Source organism: Bactrocera neohumeralis, chromosome 6 (genome assembly GCF_024586455.1).
Source record: "Bactrocera neohumeralis isolate Rockhampton chromosome 6, APGP_CSIRO_Bneo_wtdbg2-racon-allhic-juicebox.fasta_v2, whole genome shotgun sequence".
Classification (NCBI taxonomy): Eukaryota; Metazoa; Arthropoda; class Insecta; order Diptera; family Tephritidae; genus Bactrocera; species Bactrocera neohumeralis.
This window is the reverse complement of record NC_065923.1, coordinates 53315580-53338828: the sequence shown is the minus strand read 5'-3', so window position 1 is coordinate 53338828 and position 23249 is coordinate 53315580. Positions and strand designations below refer to the sequence as shown.

General features: G+C 40.4%; 1 protein-coding gene across 1 annotated transcript; it reads right to left on the bottom strand.

The window, feature by feature from the left end:
- Window positions 1-20077: 20077 nt before the first annotated feature.
- LOC126762762 (glycerophosphocholine phosphodiesterase GPCPD1) lies at window positions 20078-22780 on the bottom strand. Its single transcript, XM_050479782.1, has one exon. The coding sequence runs from the start codon at window positions 22453-22455 to the stop codon at window positions 20158-20160; it is 2298 nt and encodes a 765-aa protein (XP_050335739.1). The 5' UTR covers window positions 22456-22780; the 3' UTR covers window positions 20078-20157.
- Window positions 22781-23249: the final 469 nt, after the last annotated feature.

Here is a 23249-nt window from a genome sequence, read left to right as displayed (position 1 = left end):
GATCTGCATGGTGCAGTACCAGGCTCAATCAGTCATACGGTTAATGCAATTAAAAACGAAGGTCCCGTGTCAAATTCTTGATTATTTTTATAGCAGATTCTGATTCTGAGGCATATCTTCAACTGTTAGCGTTAAAGATTATTCTCCGTATCATTTTAAAAACACAAATATGGGGTTTCGTAATATTAAACTGTTTAATGACAACGGAAGATAGCAATGTATATAAGGTAACATCTTTGAAGCTAACGAGCTCAACATATTACTTTCACTTTCATTTAAAAAACAGTCAATTTTCGATGTTTGTGAATGATCACTGTTTGGGTACCACATGAGTTGTCGGTAAAAATTTTATGGACCGAATTAATAACATCTGCGATTCTTTGCTGAAATGAAATGAAATCGAATCATTTCTGAAGCGAATGGTAACAGGAGACGAAAAGTGGATCAAATGATCACTTCCTGTTCTTCCATTTTATTTTTTGTTTCTTTTATTCCGCTTCACTGAGTATTTTTTAACATCACTCAGTCCAACAATTTCTTATTTAAGAACTGGAACAAAACAATATTGAATTGAAAGTTCTCCTTCGTTCAGATTTGAGATTTATTAGAAGAAGAGACTTTTATTAGACGCACTATAGATTTGATATGAAATTATTCACAAAATCCGCGGAATACTTCGAAAATAATACCAAAATCATTGCGAAATGACTTTTCTCGTTTTTGAGGTAAACATGAGACGCACATCTTGTTTATACCGCCACTCTATATCAATCTCACTTTCTGACAATTTCAATATATCGAAGCAGTTAATGTATAGGTATTGGGAATAATATAGAATTGCACTGTATATCGCACCATTTTTATATTATGTTAAATATTTAAATTTCCGGCAAATTTCTTAAACTTTTATTTGGTATGTGTATAATAACGAAAAATTTATGAACGAAATCAGCCGCTCAAGGCTTCAGCCTACGCAGCCCGCTGGTAAATTGGCCTCAACACTTCCCTTTTCAACCCCGTGGAGCCACTTTTGGGAACACTTCTCTTTTTCTTATTATTACCAAGCAAGGCGCATAAAATGAAGACATCAGGAGTCTAGCGAAGTGGTTTTTCTCCTTAAAATGTTGAAAATCTAAAAAAAATAATTCCATTACTTATCGCACCAGCCTATTATTCGGGCAGAGGAACAAACCCAGAAGCTTAAAAGTATGGCATAAAAGAATATGTGCGTATATATTACAACGGTAATTAAACACACACGACCGCTGATACATAAGCTTGCGTCTATTCAACTATTATGCGGTATACAATTCTTTGCCTCCATGCACAGCATTCAAGCGGTTATGCAATAGCGGAATTGATTTCTCGGCAACAAAGCCCTTATATTACTTCCTTTTGTAACCGTTACAATATGTTCGCTTTTGTGGCTTCGGCAGAATTTCCATTATCGTCACAAAATACAAAATGTACAAAACACTGCTAACAATAACAACAACACAAATCGATGATTAAGCAGAAAAAATACAGGCAATTGGCAATGAAGTCATTGCAATGAATTCTATAAATGAACTCCCACACACGCATACAAACAACGAGAGAAACATACCTGCATGAACATTAGAAAAGCAATAAAACTCTGCTGAAATCTTTCACAAACTAGCCGCTTTGCTCCCGCAGAAAGACCATTAGATAGCGCGTCTTTGTGATGGTTTAAGCATTACATATAGGATATAGGTAATTTGACAAATGCATGTCTTCTCATTAACGAGAATCTTACAAATTTTAATTACACGTTAAGCATGCGTTAAGCACAGAGTGATCTTTCATGTATGTAACGAGCAGATTTCATATTTTTATGGGATACGCTTTATTAGCACATTACATTGCTTACTTTATGGCGTAGTTACTTTTAACTTATAAATGATGTCCTATGTAGTCAGTAAATAGCTCAGCCGTAAACATTTTTAGTGCTAAATAAAGCTGGGAGCATAAAAGTGGCATATTCAATGTTTATCACAAAAATGTTATATAACGAACGCCAAAAATACAAATACGAATTTTTCATCTTACATTGCTCAAAATGAAATTTTTATACTCTCGCAACAAAGTTGCTAAAGAGAGTATTATAGTTTTGTTCACATAACGGTTGTTTGTAAGTCCTAAAACTAAAAGAGTCAGATATAGGGTTATGTATACCAAAGTGACCAGGGTGACGAGTAGAGTTGAAATCCGGATGTCTGTCTGTCCGTCCGTCCGTCTGTCCGTCCGCCCGTGCAAGCTGTAACTTGAGTAAAAATTGAGATATTATGATGAAACTTGGTACACGTATTTCCTGGCTCCATAAGAAGGTAAAGTTCGAAGATGGGCAAAATCGGCCAACTGCCTCGCCCACAAAATGGCGAAAACCGAAAACCTATAAAGTGTCATAACTAAGCCATAAATAAAGATATTAAAGTGAAATTTGGCACAAAGGATCGCATTAGGGAGGGGCATATTTGGACGTAATTTTTTTGGAAAAGTGGGTGTGGCCCAGGCCCCTACTAAGTTTTTTGTACATATCTCGGAAACTACTATAGCTATGTCAACCAAACTCTATAGAGTCGTTTTCTTCAGGCATTTCCATATACAGTTCAAAAATGGAAATCGGATAATAACCACGCCCACCTCCCATACAAAGGTTATGTTGAAAATCACTAAAAGTGCGTTAACCGACTAACAAAAAGCGTCAGAAACACTAAATTTTACGGAAGAAATGGCAGAAGGAAGTTGCATCCAGGCTTTTTTTAAAAATTGAAAATGGGAGTGGCGTCGCCCACTTATGGAACAAAAACCATACCTCAGGAACTACTCTACCGATTTCAATGAAATTCGGTATATAATATTTTCTTAACACTGTGATGACATGTACGAAATATGGGTGAAATCGGTTAACAACCACGCCTTCTTCCAATATAACGCTATTTTGAATTCCATCTGATGCCTTTTCTGTATAATACAAGTACATAAGTATATACATTAGGAACCAATGATGATAGCGGAATAAAACTTTACACAAATACGGTATTTGAAAAATATGTAAATGACGGATAATGAAATCTCGATTATCACTTTATCATGCGACAGTATAAAATGTTCGGTGACACCCGAACTTAGCCCTTCCTTACTTATTTCTATAGATTATAGTTTAAGTGAATATCACTCTTCTTAGTTGCAGCAAATCATTTGCCGATATTTTATATGATGGTTGGGTGAGTAGTTCATAACTGATAGTGAACTAGTTGCACCATTTTTATACTCTAGCAACATGTTGCTACAGAGTATAATGGGTTTCTTCACGTAACGGTTGCACGTATCACCAAAAACTAATCTAACTCGATAGGATTTTATATAAATTATTCGAAATTAAGACAACTTGATGAAACTCGGTACACATATTCCATGGCAAAAAACAAATTATGAGTTCGTAGACTGGCGTAATCGGCCATGCACCATTAAATTAAAATTTTGAAAAATTGGGTGTGACGCTGCCTTCTAACAGGTTTAATGTACATATCTTCTAGACCACTACGTTGAAAGAAATCAGATCATAACTCCGCCCCCTCCCCATATAATGGTACTGTTAAGAACTACTTGAAACGGATTAATCAATAACTACATATGTCAGAGACATTAGATTTTACCCCCGAGATGGTATAAGAAGATTTTGAAGGAGCCGATATAAAAAATGGAGGATGGATATATTTTATATATTCTCATATTTCTCAAGACCTGCTCGACCGATTTCAACTAATTTCGATACATAACATTTTTCTAACAGTTTACTTCACAGTGCGAACATGGGCGAACTTGGACTGCAACCACGCCTACTCTCCATACAACAAAAATTTAAATTTCATTTGATTCTGTATGCCGGAAAATGAACACAAATCAAAAAAAAAATATTTAACGGGAATATTTGGACCCCAGTACCTGTGGTTGACTTTTTATCTCAAAATCGGTCAATGTGCGAGATATATTTGGTAGTCGAAAAAGTATTTTCGAATTTTCTCAATAGATGTCTTTGCAGCCGTATATCTCCAGTGCTACCAATCACATTGTGTCAGACCATATAGATTATTGGAAAGGTGAGATTTTAAGCATCATTTAACTAAAAAAAATTATGAAAATGATGATGAAATTCGCTACATCTTGAAATTTTTGTATAAAAAAGGGAAGAATACCATGCAAGCCATCAATGAAATTTGTGAAGTTTAAGGAGACGATGCTGTATCAGTTCGTGTAGCACAACAATGGTTCGCTCGCTTCCGTTCTGGAAATTTCAATGTGACACCTCGCTCTGGTCAGCCTGTTTTTAAAAAAGTCGATGAAATTATAGAAAAGATTGACCAGGACCGTCACATAACCAGCCATGACATCGCTAAGGAACTTAACATTCATCATTCAACGGTTTGAACCATTTAAAAAGGCTGACTAGAAAAATAAGCCCGATGTATGGGTACCACATAAATTGTATGTGAAAAATTTTATGGACCAAATTAATAACATCTACGAGTCTTTGCTGAAACGAAATGAAATCGAAGCATTTCTGAAGCGAATGGTAACAGGAGACGAAAAGTGGATCAAATACGACAATAATGTGCGAAAAAGATCATAGTTTAAGTATGGTGAAGCTCAACAAATAGCCACAAGGCCAGGATTGACGCCTCGAATGGTTATGCTGAGTGTTTGGTGGGATTGGAAAAGAATCATCCACTATGAGCTGCTCCAGCCTGGTCGAACGATTGATTCTACATTTTACTGTCAACAACTGATGAGAAGAAGCAATCGAAAAAAACCGCTAGAACTGCTCAACAGAAATGGCTTCGTCTTCCATCAGGACAACGCTAGACCACACACATCTCTAATGACTCGGCTAACACTGAGAGAGCTTGGCTGGGAAGTCTTGATGCATCCACCATATAGGCCCGATCTTTCACCATCGGACTACCATTTGTTTTGGTAAATGCAGAGCTCCCTTAATGGAGTAAAGTTGGCTTCAAGAGAAGCCTGTGGAAATAACTTGTCGCAGTTTTTCGCCGAGAAACCAGAAAAGTTTTACAGTGATGGAATAATGTCTCTAGCGGAAAAATGGCAATAAATGGTACATATAAAAAAATAAGTTGAAGTTTGATTTGAAATACGAAAAGACTTTTTCGACTAACCAATGTATTTGAAATTGTTGACAATAGTAACACTGTGTATCCAAAATGGGTTAAATGAGGTCAATACTTCTCTTACCTTCCATATACTACTTGTACCTAACCCAATAATTTTCGCACTTCCAGATGACTTTATACCCCATATATCGGCCAACATGTGAGTTATCTTTAGAGCGTGTTTTACTGATAACAGTGTATATTTGTGTCTAAAATGGTCAAAATTGGGCGCAAACTTGACCTAGCCTCTCATTTAACAAAAACATAATATGACTTTACTTTACTCAATATGATTGAAATGGTACCCTAATAAACTTCAGGGAACATTTTTTTAGTATGTGGAATATTAATAGAAGGTAATATTGGCAAAAAATAGTTTAAATCGGGTCGATACTACCCTTAACTTAAATATAATACATATAATGATTTTCATTTTTCTAACATGTCGGTCAGTGTATGTGTTATATACAATATATAGTTAAATAAAAGTAAATAAAAGTCAAATTTCATACAAATCTTCTTCCATAACTCAAAGGCTCTCTAACTGGAAGTTTCTTCTGAAGTATGGTGACTCGCCTTAAGGAAGTTCAACTCTATATATAATTGCTTGGATTCCTATCCTCTGGTTGACGGTTTACACCTTAAGGTATTTCTCTGGCTTTGATTCTTGCAAGAGTACAAAATTTTCGGTGGCATCCAAACTTGGCCCTTCCTTACTTGTTATATTTGAGAACCTCTTATGTGAAAAACCAATCAAAAAGTATTTATTATAGCTAGAAAATTTCTTAAACCGATCATTACCAAATTAAACACATGTTTCTGACATTTAAGTCCCCCACACTTCGGTGAATTAAAAAGGAAATATTTATTTTCAGAACTCGCAATCCACGCTAAAAAACCCTCTAATATATAGGTTGCTTTTTAAATCTCGAGATTTGGCAACCCCAGCGTTGCAATCTGAGAACTCACAAATTTATCGTAAATTTTGACATTTGTGATGTTATACATACTCAGACTCAATTTGCGACGTTGAGTTAAGCAACAGTGGTTCGATGAACTTAAGGGGGGAGCCTGCTTTGGAAGTTTAAAAAATATTTTTTTTTTTGCTTAAATCTCTTTAAAAATAATATAAGAATATGTCTCCAAAAGTTATAGATGGGAATTCGAAATATTTTCGAAGCTAGAAGGGAAATAGTGACCGAGCGTCTAGCAGATATATTAGCGCTTGGGCAGAAAGCGAAGCTTTGACGCGCGATTTCTCGGTTTTTAATTCTTACGATTTTTCTTAATTGGCGGGCAGGATAGAAAAAAAACTAAACGTCGTATAGTATTGGGGCAAAGTTTATTAAGATGTTCAAATTTATAGCTCCAAATCATAGAAATTTCGCATTAATCAATTATTTTTCATAAAAGAATCCAAAAAAAAAATCGATTTTTGTAACTCTCTACAGGAGGCTCCCCCCTTAATTCATATTTTAGCGATGAAGCTTCATCAAGAACTAGCGTTTATCGGTGGTATGGTGAACCCAATCGATGTCGTAAGTCCTCCAAGACGAGGTTTTTGAAATTCGAGGTTTTTGAAATTCGAATTCAGTTGTTGTTTCCGAACTTTTGATTGATTGTCACATCGTCTTGAACTCTTTATAATAAGTATATAGTTCCACTGAAGTCGAAATTACTACGAAATATTAGAAAACTGAAACTGAAGAATGATCAGAACTCAAGGTACATGTAGGTGACATATGCACAATTTTAAAAAAATAGTATGTATAATATACATATGATATATGTACATACATACATATGCGTGTTTAAATTGGTCGCTCGTCATGCTCAAAATATCAACCGATAGGTGTTGGCTGAGTCGGTTCATATGAGATGATGTGAACCTCTGCTATTATTCCAGCGCTAACAAGACGATGTTCGAATACAATTGCCTTCACTTGCTTAATGTTTTAGATGTTATGCGAGGCGGTTAGCTGACTCACAGAGCACAGAGCAAGAGTATTTGCAGTCTGCTGTTAAAACCAGATAAGAGGGGCTCTAAATGCTGGCTCAGTAACATACTATGTGGTTTGCTCATGTGAACGAGTTCAAGCTTTTTGGTTCTAAGTGATGTTTATAGTTTATATATACATATATATATATATATATCACCTTTGTAGGTTAAGTATGTTTGGACTGCCACGAAGATGATAAAACAGTTTAACTATGTGGTATCGGTTCGACGGTACATCCCTATTCGCTTCAGCTTTTGATACTCTAACAACTTGAAAAACCCTCAACATAAAGTGATTACGCCTATTGCGACCAAATCTCATATTTGTCGTCAGTAAGTATCTAGAGATTATATTGTTGAAAAAGTATCACGGTGATAGTATCTTAGGCAATCGACTCCTTTGAATACAAAGCAACAATGGAGAAATTAAGGCAGCACCGATCAAAGTAGGTCCCGCAATCTTGCGGCTGGGACACCATACATATACTCTTTGATTAGAAAAGTTTAAAATAATTTTCTATTTATCCTGTACTTCTTCATTTGAGCTCAGTGTAAAACGAGATTATTTTCTTTCAATTTTCGTGATGATTTCCAATTGTATTTTTCGTGTATTCGTACAAAAACAAAATAAAATTCCCTTACTTTTATTCAGCTTCTCCAGCCACAGTCAGCATTTAGCAAGCAAATACGCTCGTGTGCACCTCCCCAATCACTCACATGTGCATGGGCGCCATTATTCAATCTATTTGCCACTGTCATCAGAGCAATCACGTCACGCCGCCGCTTATACAGCTTCGCGGAACACAAGTGCGCCTAACGATATGCAGCAAACTATATAAGCCTTCCGAGCGCCACTCAAATGCGCCATTTACGCCGAGTGAGTCGAGTCTTACAGAACAAATCAGAGCGAATTAGAGCGTTCACACGCAAGCGGAAAAATAATTCGATAAGCAACACAATTATAAAAGCACTACAACAACAAGTAAAACGAGTTTGTATAAATTTAACAGAAATTAAAGAGATTAAAGCAAGCAACAACAATTTGCTTACGGCTCTATAACTGCATCAGTGCGAGCGCATAGCGTACAACTGGGCACCAACTAACGGTAAAGTGGGAAAACTCACGCCTATAAATACAACAAAGCACCGCACCCCCCAAGCGCTAATGATGTCTGTGCGGCAAGGCAAGCGCAACAAGCACAACAACTACAAATACAACAACAGCCAAAGAGCGCTTAACCTGCATTTGACCACTCAGTCACCGCTGTTGTTGCTGTTGTCGTTAATGCTCTGCTGTGAAGTGATTTTCATGGAAACGATTGACGCTGCCGAACTGCCGGCCGAACTGATGTTGGAGAGTGTTGGTTTACTAAAGTCAATGGAACATGCACAACAGCACCAACAACTACAGCAACTGCAACAACAGCAACACCGCTCCGGCCAACAAAAAGGGCAAATGTTACATGAACAAGCGAAACGATTTCCCTTTGACACACTCAACTCTGCCAGCGCCGATGTCGGCATCGATAACATGCAACTATCCGAAATGTCACCGGCCGATTTCGCGCGCTTCGAACGTGAGCTCTTCCTGCAGAGCGCCATTGACGAGACCTCACTGGGCGCCTCCGACGATGTGGAGCTGCCGTTGGAGCCGCTTAACATGGAGCAGCATGCAGATTTAATGGAGCATGCAATCGATTACAAGCAACAACACCAGCCGACAGCCATGTGGTTGCAACAGCATGGCAGCAGTGGCGGTGATGGCAAAAAGGCCGGCAGCGTCTTCTCAAAATTCCATCATCCACACCAGCAGCAGAAACATCAGCAGCAGCATCGTCTGAGTGGCGACGCCGCCAATTCGGTCACACTGGCCCCGCCGCCGATGCCTGTAGCGTCGCCACTGCGCCATTGTGCCTTGGAAGTTTGCACCAAACTGAGAGGTGTTTGCCAGCCAATGCCAACTATCGGCACTGCTTGTGTGGCAGGCGACAACATAGAGGTCTTCCATCAGGATTGCATGTAAAGTGGCCGCCGAGTGGCGCAGTTAACAACGTTTACAGCTGTTTTGCAGTTCCGCCATGCATTTGCGCTGAGTTATTGAGACCCCTTTTGATCAAATACCCTCTACAAACCATGCAACGAGCTTGTATTTGTTTTGTAGTTTCATGTTTGTTACATCAATAGTTCATTCCGACAAAACTGGCATTCTTATAATCAAATAAATTTAACCTCACACTTAAATGTACAGTTTATGTTTACTAATATGGCTTTAGTATAATTTGTTAAGAGAGATTATTCGGTTATGACATGAAAATAACCTATCGAAGCAGCTATTTTATAAAAAAGAGCTTTCATCCAGAGGAAGACTGAAAGCATTCGTCAATAATTTTTTCCAAGAAATTACATTATAAAAAGCATTATCTTAAAAGTTGTTAACTTCAATAAATTTTATCTGTTCAATTAAGATTTCCTTATAAAAGTGGAGCATGAAAAGAGCAAAGAAAGAATGAAGAGCTTTCCTAAATGTGGAACTAGGTAAACAAAATTATGGTTAATGCAGCTTTGAGGAAAATAGTATTTTTATATTAAAATGGTATTTCGTGTCGACCAAAGTCTACGGTATGAACGAATACAAATATCAACAGTTAAACACACCCCACAATTTACCTCAGCAGAATTGTATAACAATTTCACAAATCGTCTACTTTAACCATTGCAGAGGTAACTTTCTTTGGTTTCAAGCACAAGCACGTTGATTTAGTATGCTCGGCTTAGCCATCTGCGTATGTAGGTGCCTAAGGAGCTCGTCTGAACACCGCTATACACATTGCCTTCTTGCTGACAGCTGACAGCTAACTGCAGGCATAAGGCAAACCAAGTTGTTAGTGGGAGACTGTATGCTTTAACCGTTTAAGGGGTATTCTCATGTAATCACTTCGAAAAATCGATTTTTTTTTATATTTTGACAGTAAAACCTATTGAAAACATGCTGTGAAAAATTCAGACCGAAATTCATAATATTTGATAAGTTTCAGCTCTTAGTCGCCGACGTGTCGTAAGCGACTGTCTACCTGTCTTACTGTCTTCAACGCATTTTTCTCGAATCATCATTTTCTGAAACTGTCATGGTCCTAAAAAAAAAGTATTCAACCGATTGCTTTAAAATTTACATATTAGGTTGTCAAAAAAGTCTTGCGGTATTTTAGCTAGTTGGCGCTGAAAGCGCGTAGTTCTAGTTTTATTCGTCGCATTGGGTCATGCTATACCTTTTTTGGAAAGCTCATTTTACGCGCTAACACGTGTTTGATTGATTGTCGTTTCTTTTAAGTCGTTCGTGAGTTTTAGCGTCGCAAACATGGAACAAAATAAAGAGAAAATACGGCATATTTTACAGTACTACTACGATAAAGGCAAAAATGCATCTCAAGCCGCCAATAAAATTTGTGCAGTGTATGGACCCGATACAGTTTCCATTTCCACCGCACAACGATGGTTTCAACGTTTTCGTTCTGGTGTAGAGGTGGTCGAAGATGGGCCACGCTCCGGAAGGCCTGTCGACGAAAATTGCGATAAAATCGCTGAATTGGTCGAAAGAGACCGGCGTAGTAGCAGCCGTAGCATCGGTCAAGAGCTGGGCATGAGTCATCAAAAATTCATTTCAATTTCAAAAAAAAAAATCAATAAAAATACCGCAAGACTTTTTTGTCAACCCATTATGTTCTTCTACTCATTTATAGTTATCGTCCCTACCAGAATTTTTTATTCTCGAAAATATTTTCATTTTCTTTTTAAACGATTTTTAACAAAAAAAGAACAAGATTTTCGTGACTTTTTTTGAAGTTCGACATTTGGGCAAATGAAGTTTTTCAAATAGGTAAAGGGTGCTAGATCATGTGAGTAGGGTGAGGGATTAATGGTTAATATGGAGTTTTTTGTCAAAAAATCAGTGACAAGCATCGACCGATCACACGGCGCATTATCGTGCAACAGGCGCCAGGACCCTGCCTCACGGTATTGTGGTCGAGCACGACAAAAGACGCTTCATAACACCTAGGTAAAACACAGCATTAATCGTTTGGCCAGGTGAGATGAACTCTCGGTGTACAATACCCTCGGAATAGTAAAAACAAATCAGCATTGTTTTTATTTTTGACATCTGAAGACGACCGACTTCTGATCGTCACAGAGGTCCTCACGATCTTCTTGGAATCGCTTAAACTACTCATGCACATTACTACGGGATAGGCACTGATCACCATAAACTTTTTTCATTATTTGAAATGTTTCAGTAAACGTTTTCCCAAGTTTAAAACAAAATTTAATATTTGCTCTTTGCATTTTACGACCGATGACCAAAAGATGCTGTCACTTTTTGATCGATAACATCGATTGTAGTTATCCAATTGTCTTAAAATTTTTACGAAATGTCAACAAGAGATCAAACTTTTTATTTCATATACCCACCAATAAGTGGCGCCACCAGAAACTGTTATATTTAAAAAGTTCTGTTTCTTTTGCGACAGACTTTGTATTATAAATGTAAAAAAACGAAAAAAAAAAATTTTGTACATTTCAAAATACAAATAAAAATATATTAAAAAATTAAAATTATTGAATTTTGTTGTCGCATAAAAAAATTTTCCTAACAAGTGGTAAAATGTATGCGTTCACATGAGAGTACCCCCTTAAACAAATTATAAACCTTTACAGAGAAAAATCGGTCTTTTAGCGGCAAGTTATATTTAACGTTGATATAGCCTTTCCTGCAAATTGTCGGTTTTACGACGAGAAGCCGGAAACTCTGGAGCATCTGCTTCTGGATTGCATAGCGAATATCGGAGTAAGGTCTACACTGCTTCAATGGCGCCTAGTTAACTGTAGACCCAGCAGTAAATAAGTTCTTGAGAAATAGCAGAGTTCGCAATAGTGCTCACCTCAATTTTATTATATTATAATCTAATGTTTTGAGGATCCTTTTCAGCTAATAAATCTATAATAAAGTATTATAGAGTGACGCAACCCGTCAATTTAACGAAAGATCATAAAATAATTGTCTTTACTTTAATGTTAAAACAAATCGTTCGAATGATATTCCATTGTCGGCATTTAATTAATTAAACAATTCCTGAGTTTAATATTAATTGCTTCATTTATTTCAAATATTGGTGTGCATACTCGTACAATCTTTAACAAGTCATACGATTATAAATGAAGTTTACAAGCGCATTACAGAACGAACAAAAAATCGCTTAATTGCACAGCTCAGGCTGTAATGTACCAGTAAACACATTTTCGGAAAACCCATTAGGCAGTGCAGTGCTCTACACACACACAGACACACAGTGTTTGCTTTGCTTAAATACTTCAGCTGCTGGCGGCTGAGGTCCTTTCCTCCCACAGCTTGGTAACGCACTTCATTGCGCTCTCGTATCGCCATGTCGTGTGCGTCTTTAATGTGTTTGTTAAACAATTCTCTCCTCTATATGTATATGTGCATATGTATGTGTGTGCGAATGTGCTTGGATGTGAGTGTGTGTGTGCTCTGAAGTACTTAGTAATGCCAATGACAACCGTTTATTTTTAACGGAAGACATTTTACTTGTACGAATTGTTGTTGCGAATTAATCCGGTTATTTCGGTGCTGCCGTATTACCGTTAAAATGTTATGTGTTGACTTTTTAATGAGCCGCATCAAAGGAAGTTAATGAACCAAACTGCAAGTAAGTGCTAAGTAAGTAACTGTAACGGAAATCGAATTGTTCAGCTTGAAAAGGAAAACATTTTCAACTTAATGCTCACTTTGACAATTTCAGTGATTCCAAATGAAGATTCAATTCCTATTTATATAATTTAAAACTAGTTTTTTAAATTAATTTTGTCTTAATAGAAGATTTAAGTTATAATAAAGTTACATATTATTATATTATTTATATTTAAACCGATAACTGTACTCAGTCAAGAACAGTCATCAAAAATCAAAGCATATGACTGATGTTCGTTTTTCCTTTTTTTTTTGCTTAAACTTTTTTGACACTCATTGTTACCTTGCTTCTGAGACTACACAAGTGAAGCTCTCTGGTTCAAATATCGGGTGATTTTTTAAGAGCTTGATAACTTTAAAAAAAAAAAAAACGCATAAAATTTGCAAAATCTCATCGGTTCTTTATTTGAAACGTTAGATTGGTTCATGACATTTACTTTTTGAAGATAATTTCATTTAAATGTTGACCGCGGCTGCGTCTTAGGTGGTCCATTCGCAAGAACTGAAGCCGAACGATCTGCCACAACGTCGAATTTTCAGTGAATGGGCCCTAGAAAAGTTGGCAGAAAATCCGCTTTTTTATCGACAAATTTTGTTCAGCGATGAGGCTCATTTCTGGTTGAATGGCTACGTAAATAAGCAAAATTGCCGCATTTGGGGTGAAGAGCAACCAGAAGCCGTTCAAGAACTGCCCATGCATCCCGAAAAATGCACTGTTTGGTGTGGTTTGTACGCTGGTGGAATCATTGGACCGTATTTTTTCAAAGATGCTGTTGGACGCAACGTTACGGTGAATGGCGATCGCTATCGTTCGATGCTAACAAACTTTTTGTTGCCAAAAATGGAAGAACTGAACTTGGTTGACATGTGGTTTCAACAAGATGGAGCTACATGCCACACAGCTCGCGATTCTATGGCCATTTTGAGGGAAAACTTCGGAGAACAATTCATCTCAAGAAATGGACCCGTAAGTTGGCCACCAAGATCATGCGATTTAACGCCTTTAGACTATTTTTTGTGGGGCTACGTCAAGTCTAAAGTCTACAGAAATAAGCCAGCAACTATTCCAGCTTTGGAAGACAACATTTCCGAAGAAATTCGGGCTATTCCGGCCGAAATGCTCGAAAAAGTTGCCCAAAATTGGACTTTCCGGATGGACCACCTAAGACGCAGCCGCGGTCAACATTTAAATGAAATTATCTTCAAAAAGTAAATGTCATGAACCAATCTAACGTTTCAAATAAAGAACCGATGAGATTTTCCAAATTTTATGCGTTTTTTTTTTTTTAAAAAGTTATCAAGCTCTTAAAAAATCACCCGATAGTAGCAAGATCAATTTCAAATATATGTTTTCTTGCTGAGGTTTAACCTAAAGTCTCCTAAAGAATATCAGGACACTGCTGTTCGCTAGTCTTGAAAATTTGTGCAACAAATTTCGTTTTACATGAACCACTATGTTATTTATACAAAAATTTCAATTATCACTTCTGTAGACTTCTTCTTCTTCATAATTGGCGAAGACACCGCTTCCGCGATTATAGCCGAGTTAACAACAGCGCGCCAGTCGTTTCTTCTTTTCGCTACGTGGCGCCAATTGGATATTCCAAGCGAAGCCAGGTCCTTCTCCACTTGGTCCTTTCAACGGAGTGGAGGTCTTCCCTTCCTCTGCTTCCCCCGGCGGGTACTGCGTCGAATACTTTCAGAGCTGGAGTGTTTTCATCCATCCGGACAACATGACCTAGCCAGCGTAGCCGCTGTCTTTTAATTCGCTGAACTATGTCAATGTCGTCGTATATCTCGTACAGCTCATCGTTCCATCGAATGCGATATTCGCCGTGGGCAACGCGCAAAGGACCATAAATCTTTCGCAGAACTTTTCTCTCGAAAACTCGCAACGTCAACTCATCCGTTGTTGACATCGTCCAAGACTCTGCACCATATAGCAGGACGGGAATTATGAGTGACTTATAGAGTTTAGTTTTTGTTCGTGGAAAGAGGACTTTACTTTTCAATTGCCTACTCTGTCCGAAGTAGCACCTGTTGGCAAGAGCAATCCTGCGTTGGATTTCCAGGCTGACATTGTTGGTGGTGTTTACGCTGGTTCCAAGATAGACGAAATTATCTACGACTTCAAAGTTATGACTGTCAACAGTGACGTGAGAGCCAAGTCGCGAGTGCAACGACTGTTTGTTTGATGACAGGAGATATTTCGTTTTGCCCTCGTTCACTGTCAGACCCATTTTCTGTGCTTCCTTGTCCAGCCTGGAGAATGCAGAACTAACGGCGCGGGTGTTGGGGCCGATGATATCAACATCATCGGCATACGCCAGCAGCTGTACACTCTTATAGAAGATGGTACCTTCTCTATTTAGTTCTGCAGCTCGAACTATTTTCTCCAGAAGCAGGTTGAAGAAGTCGCACGATAGGGAGTCGCCTTGTCTTAAACCTCGTTTGGTATCGAACGGCTCGGAGAGGTCCTTCCCGATCCTGACGGAGCTTTTGGTGTTACTCAACGTCAGTTTACACAGCCGTATTAGTTTTGCGGGGATACCAAATTCAGACATCGCGGCATAAAGGCAGCTCCTTTTCGTGCTGTCGAAAGCAGCTTTGAAATCGACGAAGAGGTGGTGTGTGTCGATTCTCCTTTCACGGGACTTTTCCAAGATTTGGCGCATGATGAATATCTGGTCGGTTGTTGATTTTCGAGGTCTGAAGTCACACTGATAAGGTCCAATCAGTTTGTTGACGGTGGGCTTTAATCTTTCACACAATACGCTCGATAGAAGCTTATATGCGATGTTGAGGAGGCTAATCCCACGGTAGTTGGCGCAGATTGTGGGGTCTCCTTTTTTATGGATTGGGCATAGCACATTTAAATTCCAATCGTTGGGCATGCTTTCGTCCGACCATATTTTACAAAGAAGCTGATGCATGCTCCCTATTAGTTCTTCGCCGCCGTGTTTGAATAGCTCGGCCGGCAATCCGTCGGCCCCTGCCGCTTTGTTGTTCTTCAGGCGGGCAATTGCTATTCGAACTTCGTCATGGTCGGGTAATAGAACGTCTGCTCCATCGTCATCGATTGGGGAATCGGGTTCTCCTTCTCCTGGTGTTGTACGTTCACTGCCATTCAGCAGGCTGGAGAAGTGTTCCCTCCATAATTTAACTATGCTCTGGGCATCAGTGACTAGATCACCTTTGGGGGTTCTACAAGAGTATGCTCCGGTCTTGAAACCTTCTGTAAGCCGCCGCATTTTTTCGTAGAATTTTCGAGCATTACCACTGTCGGCCAGCTTATCAAGCTCTTCGTACTAACGCATTTCAGCCTCTTTCTTCTTCTGTCTGCAAATGCGTCTCGCTTTCCTCTTCAACTCTCGGTATCTATCCCATCCCGCACGTGTAGTGGTCGATCGTAACGTTGCGAGGTAGGCAGCCTGTTTTCTCTCCGCTGCGACACGGTACTCCTCGTCGTACCAGCTGTTCTTTTGCTATTTCCGAAAACCAATGGTTTCGGTTGCAGCTGTACGTAAGGAATTTGAAATGCCGTCCCACAGTTCCCTTATACCGAGTTGTTGACTAGTGCTCTCAGAGAGCAGGAGTGCAAGCCGAGTAGAAAATCGTTCGGCTGTCTGTTGTGATTGCAGCTTCTCGACGTCGAACCTTCCTTGTGTTTGTTGGCGTGCGTTTTTTGCTGCACAGAGGCGAGTGCGAATCTTAGCTGCAACAAGATAGTGATCCGAGTCGATGTGAGGACCTCGAAGCGCACGCACATCTAAAACACTGGAGACGTGTCTTCCATCTATCACAACATGATCGATCTGGTTGGTAGTTTTTCGATCCGGAGACAGCCAGGTAGCTTGATGAATCTTCTTATGCTGGAATCTAGTACTACAGATAACCATATTTCGGGCCCCGGCGAAGTCAATCAGTCTCAACCCATTCGGGGATGTTTCGTCGTGGAGGCTGAATTAACCGACCGTAGTGCCAAATATACCTTCTTTGCCCACCCTGGCGTTAAAGGCGCCAAGCATGATTTTGACATCGTGGCGGCGGCAGCTCTCATAAACGCGCTCTAAGCGCTCATGAAGGCATCTTTGGTCACCTCGTCCTTCTCTTCCGTCGGGGCGTGGGCGCAAATCAGCGATATGTTGAAGAACCTCGCTTTGATGCGGATTGGCTAGACGTTCATTCACCGGAGTGAATGATAGTACTCGGCGACGGAGTCTCTCTCCCACCACGAATCCAACACCAAACTTGCGCTCCTTTATATGGCCACTGTAGTAAATGTGACAAGGACCTACTCGTCTCTGTCCTTGTCCCGTCCATCGCATTTCTTGGACGGCGGTGATGTCAGCCTTTATTTTTGCGAGGACATCAACCAGCTGGGCAGCGGCACCTTCCCAATTAAGGGTCCGGACATTCCAGGTGCATGCCCTCAAATCGTAGTCCTTGTTCCGTTTGCCATGGTCGTCATCAAAAGGGGGGTTTCTCATCCGAGGCTGTTTAAACTTTTTCATTGGTATTGTTTTTTACGTGGCGGGTCCCAAGCCCAGCGCAAAACCCTATGTAGGGAATGTTTCGCCTTCTCACATTAGCTCGCCTTCGAACGGATGTTCTTAGGCTACCCCGAGGATACTTGGTCAAAGACCGGAAGTAGTGAGCTGCTTGAGCCATGTGTAAAAGAATCGTTTCTGGCCACTCCCAAGTGAATGACGATCAGAGAACTTTCCTCACTTGCGTGAACTTCTACACATGACTCCATCCTCCAAACAGTTGGATCAGCATAATTGACGTTTAGTAGGGCTTTGAGTGACGATAAAGAATCTGAAGATGAGATGCTTACGTCTACTCTTTTTTGCTATTAGGTAAGCGTGCAGGATGGCTGTTGCTTCTGCAGTGAAAATTGAGGCAAAAGGAGGTAGTAAAGCTGACATGATTACAGAGTTATCCTTAACGACACTGAAAGCCACATTATCATGATACTTTGTTCCCTCTGTATAGAGTGTATCCCAATTTTTGTGAGAACTTATTATTTCTGAGAAGTATTTTAAGTAAATGTCTGGTGGCGTAATTTCTTTTTTAAATTTAGCCAAATCCAGAATAACGCACGTTTTTGTAAGACTCCAAGGAGGAGCGCGAAGGCTTGGGATCACTGGATTATTTAAATGAATATTCATTTCCTTTGCAAAATGGATCAGCGTTGGTAAGGCTGAGGTTTCCTGGTTTTTCTTTTCCGGTGTAGCCTGTTTGTTAGTGCGGCTTTAATAGGAGAGCCTTCTGCATTGATCATTTTCGTAATCATGTTTCTGATGATGTAAAGCAATCTGTTTTCTAAGGTAGGTAATCCGGCTTCGGCTAGAATGTTTGCTATAGGGGTAGTACGGAAAGCTCCAATGGCAAGTCGGACTGCAGTGTGGTATGCTGACGCCATCTTTGACCAGTTTCTTTTTTATGTGCTGAATATAGGGAACCCATAATCAATTTTTGACAGAATAATTGATTTAACTATGTGAGTGAGTGTGTTGGAATTACTTTCTAATTTTATATTGCGGGGATTTCAATGCCTGAGCGATAGAATAGGGAAGCAAAGCAACTAACTATAGAGGAAGTACACTGCTTAAAGCCTTCGCTGTGCTAGACGCTGTCCTGCTGAACACAGGGACAAAGAATACATTTGAAAATAATAGGCATAGATCCCTTTTTGACGTATACTTACTATTAGAACTTTAATTCGGTAATTCCAAAGCTCCAGGCCTGGATGGAATCCCAAAGAGGGCCCTGAAGCTCGCAGTGAATCACATCGCAAATCCATTTGAGGAGCTATTTACAAGCTATTTATACGATGTCTACGAGAAAGGATATTCCCCAAGATATGGAAATGCAACGATGGAGTTGAATATCTGTGTCCAACTAGAAAGTTACCTAAAAGGGAAAGCCTGCAGGTGACATAATGCGGATCTATGACAAATTATAGACAGGAACCTGACAATGACAGAACGTAAAGAGGAAAGACAAGCCTGCATACAGAAAAGACAAAAACGTTGGGACACAGCAGCAAAAGGAAGAGGGACGCACCTATTAATTGGAAATGTGCAAACATTGGTGGAACGAAAGCACAGCGAGATAGACTTTTACATGACGCAGTTTCTAACAGGACACAAATGTTTCAGAGAGTTCCTGCATAGGCACGGTCATGACAATGGAGTTATTTGCTCTTTCTGTGGTAGCAGTAGCGAAAATGAGGAGCATATAATGGGTTGTCAAAAAAGTCTTGCGGTGTTTTTATTGAATTTCTTTTTATTGAAATTGAAATGGATTTTTGATGACTCATGCCCAGCTCTTGACCGATGCTACGGCTGCTACTATTGCTACTATGCCGGTCTCTTTCGACCCGTTCAGCGCTTTTATCGCAATTTTCGACGACAGGCCTTCCGGAGCGTGGCGCATCTTCGACCACCTCTACACCAGAACGATAACGTTGAAACCATCGTTGTGCGGTGGAAATGGAAACTGTATCGGGTCCATAAACTGCACAAATTTTATTGGCGGCTTGAGGCGCTTTTTTGCCTTTCTCGTAGTAGTACTGTAAAATATGCCGTATTTTCTCTTTATTTTGCTCCATGTTTGCGACGCTATAACTCACGAACGACTTAAAGAAACGACAATCAATCAAACACGTGTTAACGCGTGAACTGAGCTTTCCAAAAAGGTATAGCATGACCCGATGCGACGAGTAAAACTAGAACTACGCGCTTTCAGCGCCAACTAGCGAAAATACCGCAAGACTTTTTTGACAACCAATATTTTTCTGCTGCCCAAGATTTACAACCGAGCGACAGGATCTGAAGATGGAAGTGGCAAGCCGAATAACACCTGATAATATAGTCCCTTATATGCTACAAAGGGGACAAGCGTGGTTCCGAATGAGGTGCACCTTTAGTGAACAGTACGAATCGTACATACTGCATACTACTAAGTGTCAGTATCTATGGAAAATTCCTCCTTCGAAAACAAAACAAAAAAAGCACAAAACACTCCAATTAATTTAATTATCTTTTGTTTTACGATTTTAACAACACTTTTAATAACATTCACGAAAATGATCGGCTCGTGCCAAACCTTATTACTATTTACATACATAAATAATTATATTAAAAATTCCGTTAGCTACAAATACAGATACTATGCATAGATGTGTGTGATTTTTAGCCGATCTGCTGCACAATCACCTCACAGCCAAGTCGACTCACCGGTTTCCCATGCAAATCAAAGCCATCCGGCAGCGCGAACTCACTGCTGCAGTTGGAATGTCCAACAACAATGCACTGCCGCGTGAATATGTCGAGTAACTCTGGTGCATTGAAGAAGCGCTCACGCTTGCGCCGCGGGCCGTACAAATCGATGCGGTCGTAAATTACGCCGGACACATGCCAGCGTTTGAATTGCTTAACAGTGCGCGCATCTTGCAGCTCATCGCCCCACACAAATGTCGCCTGACCCAAGTCCAAACCGAAGTCAAGCAACGCGCCATGCTGCAGAAAGTCTTCCGCATGCGCCACGGTACCCAAAAGATTCGCTGATTGGGCAAAGTTCACGGCGTTCAGATAGCTGCGCGTGCGCAAATCCTTAAAAGGTTCCCACAAGCGCGTTTCGCCAATCGTCACGAACGCAACGGGAAAGACATTCTGTTTCAGACGCAACATAGTGCAGATGTCAGCATCGAAACTGGAGAAGAATAAGGGACGACCGCAACCATATTTAACGGTAGTTTTCAAAATGGTGTCGACGAAGCGATTTTTACGCTGCGTTTGCTCTGCCTCCAATGCGCCGCTCACTAAAGGCTGCGGCCACTTGATTTCGATATCCAGACCGAGCGTTGAAGGCAATATTTCGAATACTTCACGCAGCGTAACGAATATGCGTTCCATCTCCGAAGCATTGCGCGCGTTGTAGTTCGTGTATTCATAGATGTCGCCATCTTCAATGGCAAATACGCGACTGGCTTTCAGTTGTTTATAAGTTAAGTCCTTAATTAGAACATAATCCAAGTCCTCTACGCTTTCCACAAGGCGCCCCTTTGGCGCGGTCTTGAAACCAAAATCATGCCAGACTATTGGCACATAGTCGCGCGTTAGCTGTACGTCCAACTCCACCATTTCTGCCTTGAATTTGTGTGCGTATAAAAAACTGGCTAAAGTATTTTCCATCAATGGTGCATCCGCGTTATAGCTGGCACCTATGCCGCGATGGCTTATATCCACCGATGGCCAATTCATGGGCCAGTAGCGCTGAAAGCTGCCGCGCAAATTATAATCCGCAGCGCCGGCTAAAGGGCGTATAATCACGTAGGGCAACGTCAACGCACCGACTTGAAAGCCATTCACAGCGCCTTGTATAGGCAGGTTCAGCACGCCCTCCCCGCCACGTAAATCTAGAGATAGAATTAATGCTTCGCCTACGCGATCGGCATCCGCCGTAAAAATGCTCAGCTGATATGAGTTTTTGGTGTTCAACGCGGCTGTGAAGCGAAATATGACAACATCGCCCGCTGTATAGGGTACGCCGCGCTCAGTTTGCGCTTGAAACTGCGAGCGATTATAAGCGTAGTGTGACACCTCCAGTTCGGTGTCGCGCCAAGCGCTGAGCGGCAACTCAAAACCATTTTGTGAAACGCTCATCTTCAGCAGAAATTTCGTGGCCCGATTCAAGTGCATATAACGGTAAAACTTCATATGCTGCTCCCAAATGAACTTAAATTCGATGGCATACTCATGGCGCAGCCAACCTTTTTCGTGCTCCACATCACCCACGGTCATGTGTGACAACAAGCCAAATTGATCCTTCCCAGGTGGCCGATACATCTGGTATTGCTCCAACACGCGCCCATACGGTACACCCTCCCAATCGTGCACCCGTCGCCTGCCGTATCTATCGACGCTGAAGATAAAGTAACGGTAGTGTATACGCGCGTTGGCGCAAATTGCTACTTTAGCTGACCAGACGCCGTTGTCGCGACCGCTTGGCGTCATCACCACAGCTTGTTCCACCTGCCATGCGCCAAGTCGCGCATGATCACCCACCACAGCAACACGCTCGCCCGCAAGCACAACGCGACGCACCTCCACAGTGAAAATACGCATTATCGGCAGACAGAGAAAGCTACGCGTATCTTCCGGCACATACTCGTCGTCCGTTTGGTCTTTTGTCCGATTGCGATATGCGACTGAATCGCTGGGCATATCCTCGCCGCCGCTCATTATTGCCTCGTAGTCTTCCATTTGTTGAGGCGTTAGCTTGAATGGTGGCGCTTCCGAGTTGCTTTTGCCAGCCGCGCGTACGACGAAGTTCGCTAACGACTTCTTCAAGTCCAACGACCATTCACCAGCTGTGTCTGCATAGCTACTAATTTGGCTTTGTACGCTTGCCGTTCGTGGTAGTAGAACGCTATACAGCACAACAACAAATAATATGACTAGTTGTATCGTTTGCGAATTGGCACTCATTGGTTGAAAGCTGATAGAATGAAAAGTATATTTTATTTAAACTTTGCTCTTGGAACTCTCGACGTCTTTAAGTGTTCGATTTTTTTATAATATTGTTTTTGTTGCAGCGTTATTGATTTACTTTTTTATATTTCTTATTTACTGTTTATCTTTATTTAATGCGTCTGCGCAGCGTGTTGCGTCGCTTCTTCTGTGATCGTCGCGTTTATCTAACGTTAACGCTCGCCGCTTGGCATTTCGGAGCTAACTGAAGCGCGCTGACGGAAGAGTAAGAGCACTGCTAACAGATAACGTCACGGTGATTCTCTTTATGTGCATTTTGGTGTTTTTATTATATTTACATACATAGATTGGTTTAGCTGGACCAGCAGACGCCAGCAATTACTTGAAGACAGTGAACTCGCGCTTAATGTAACTCCTAATTTCTATGAGCTCTCAATAAGAGAAAACATACCAGCTGGAATTTATTCGAACAAGACTGGCCCAACGATCGGCCAGTTCGTTCCAATGAGTTTATATGATTCATCTTTCAAATGAGAATGAATTGCCAGAGAGTCTTGATTGGCCTTGACAATATCGTCAAGTTCGTGAGTACTTTTATTGTCTTTGACCAGAACTTATTTTATCAAACTAAGCAAGTGGTAAATAATTGTATATTCTCCGGTCAACATTAGAGAGCCAATATTCTAGAAAAAAGAATAAAAAAACAGCGAAAGAAATTATCGTCAACGAAATCGGACATAAACAGTTCATCGTGCCCATCATCAACCATTCTATTTCCAGAAATTTACTTG

Bases quoted from the DNA above. Each gene is read 5' to 3' on its own strand.
- LOC126762762 (XM_050479782.1), bottom strand. From the start codon at position 22,455: ATGAGTGCCAATTCGCAAACGATACAACTAGTCATATTATTTGTTGTT.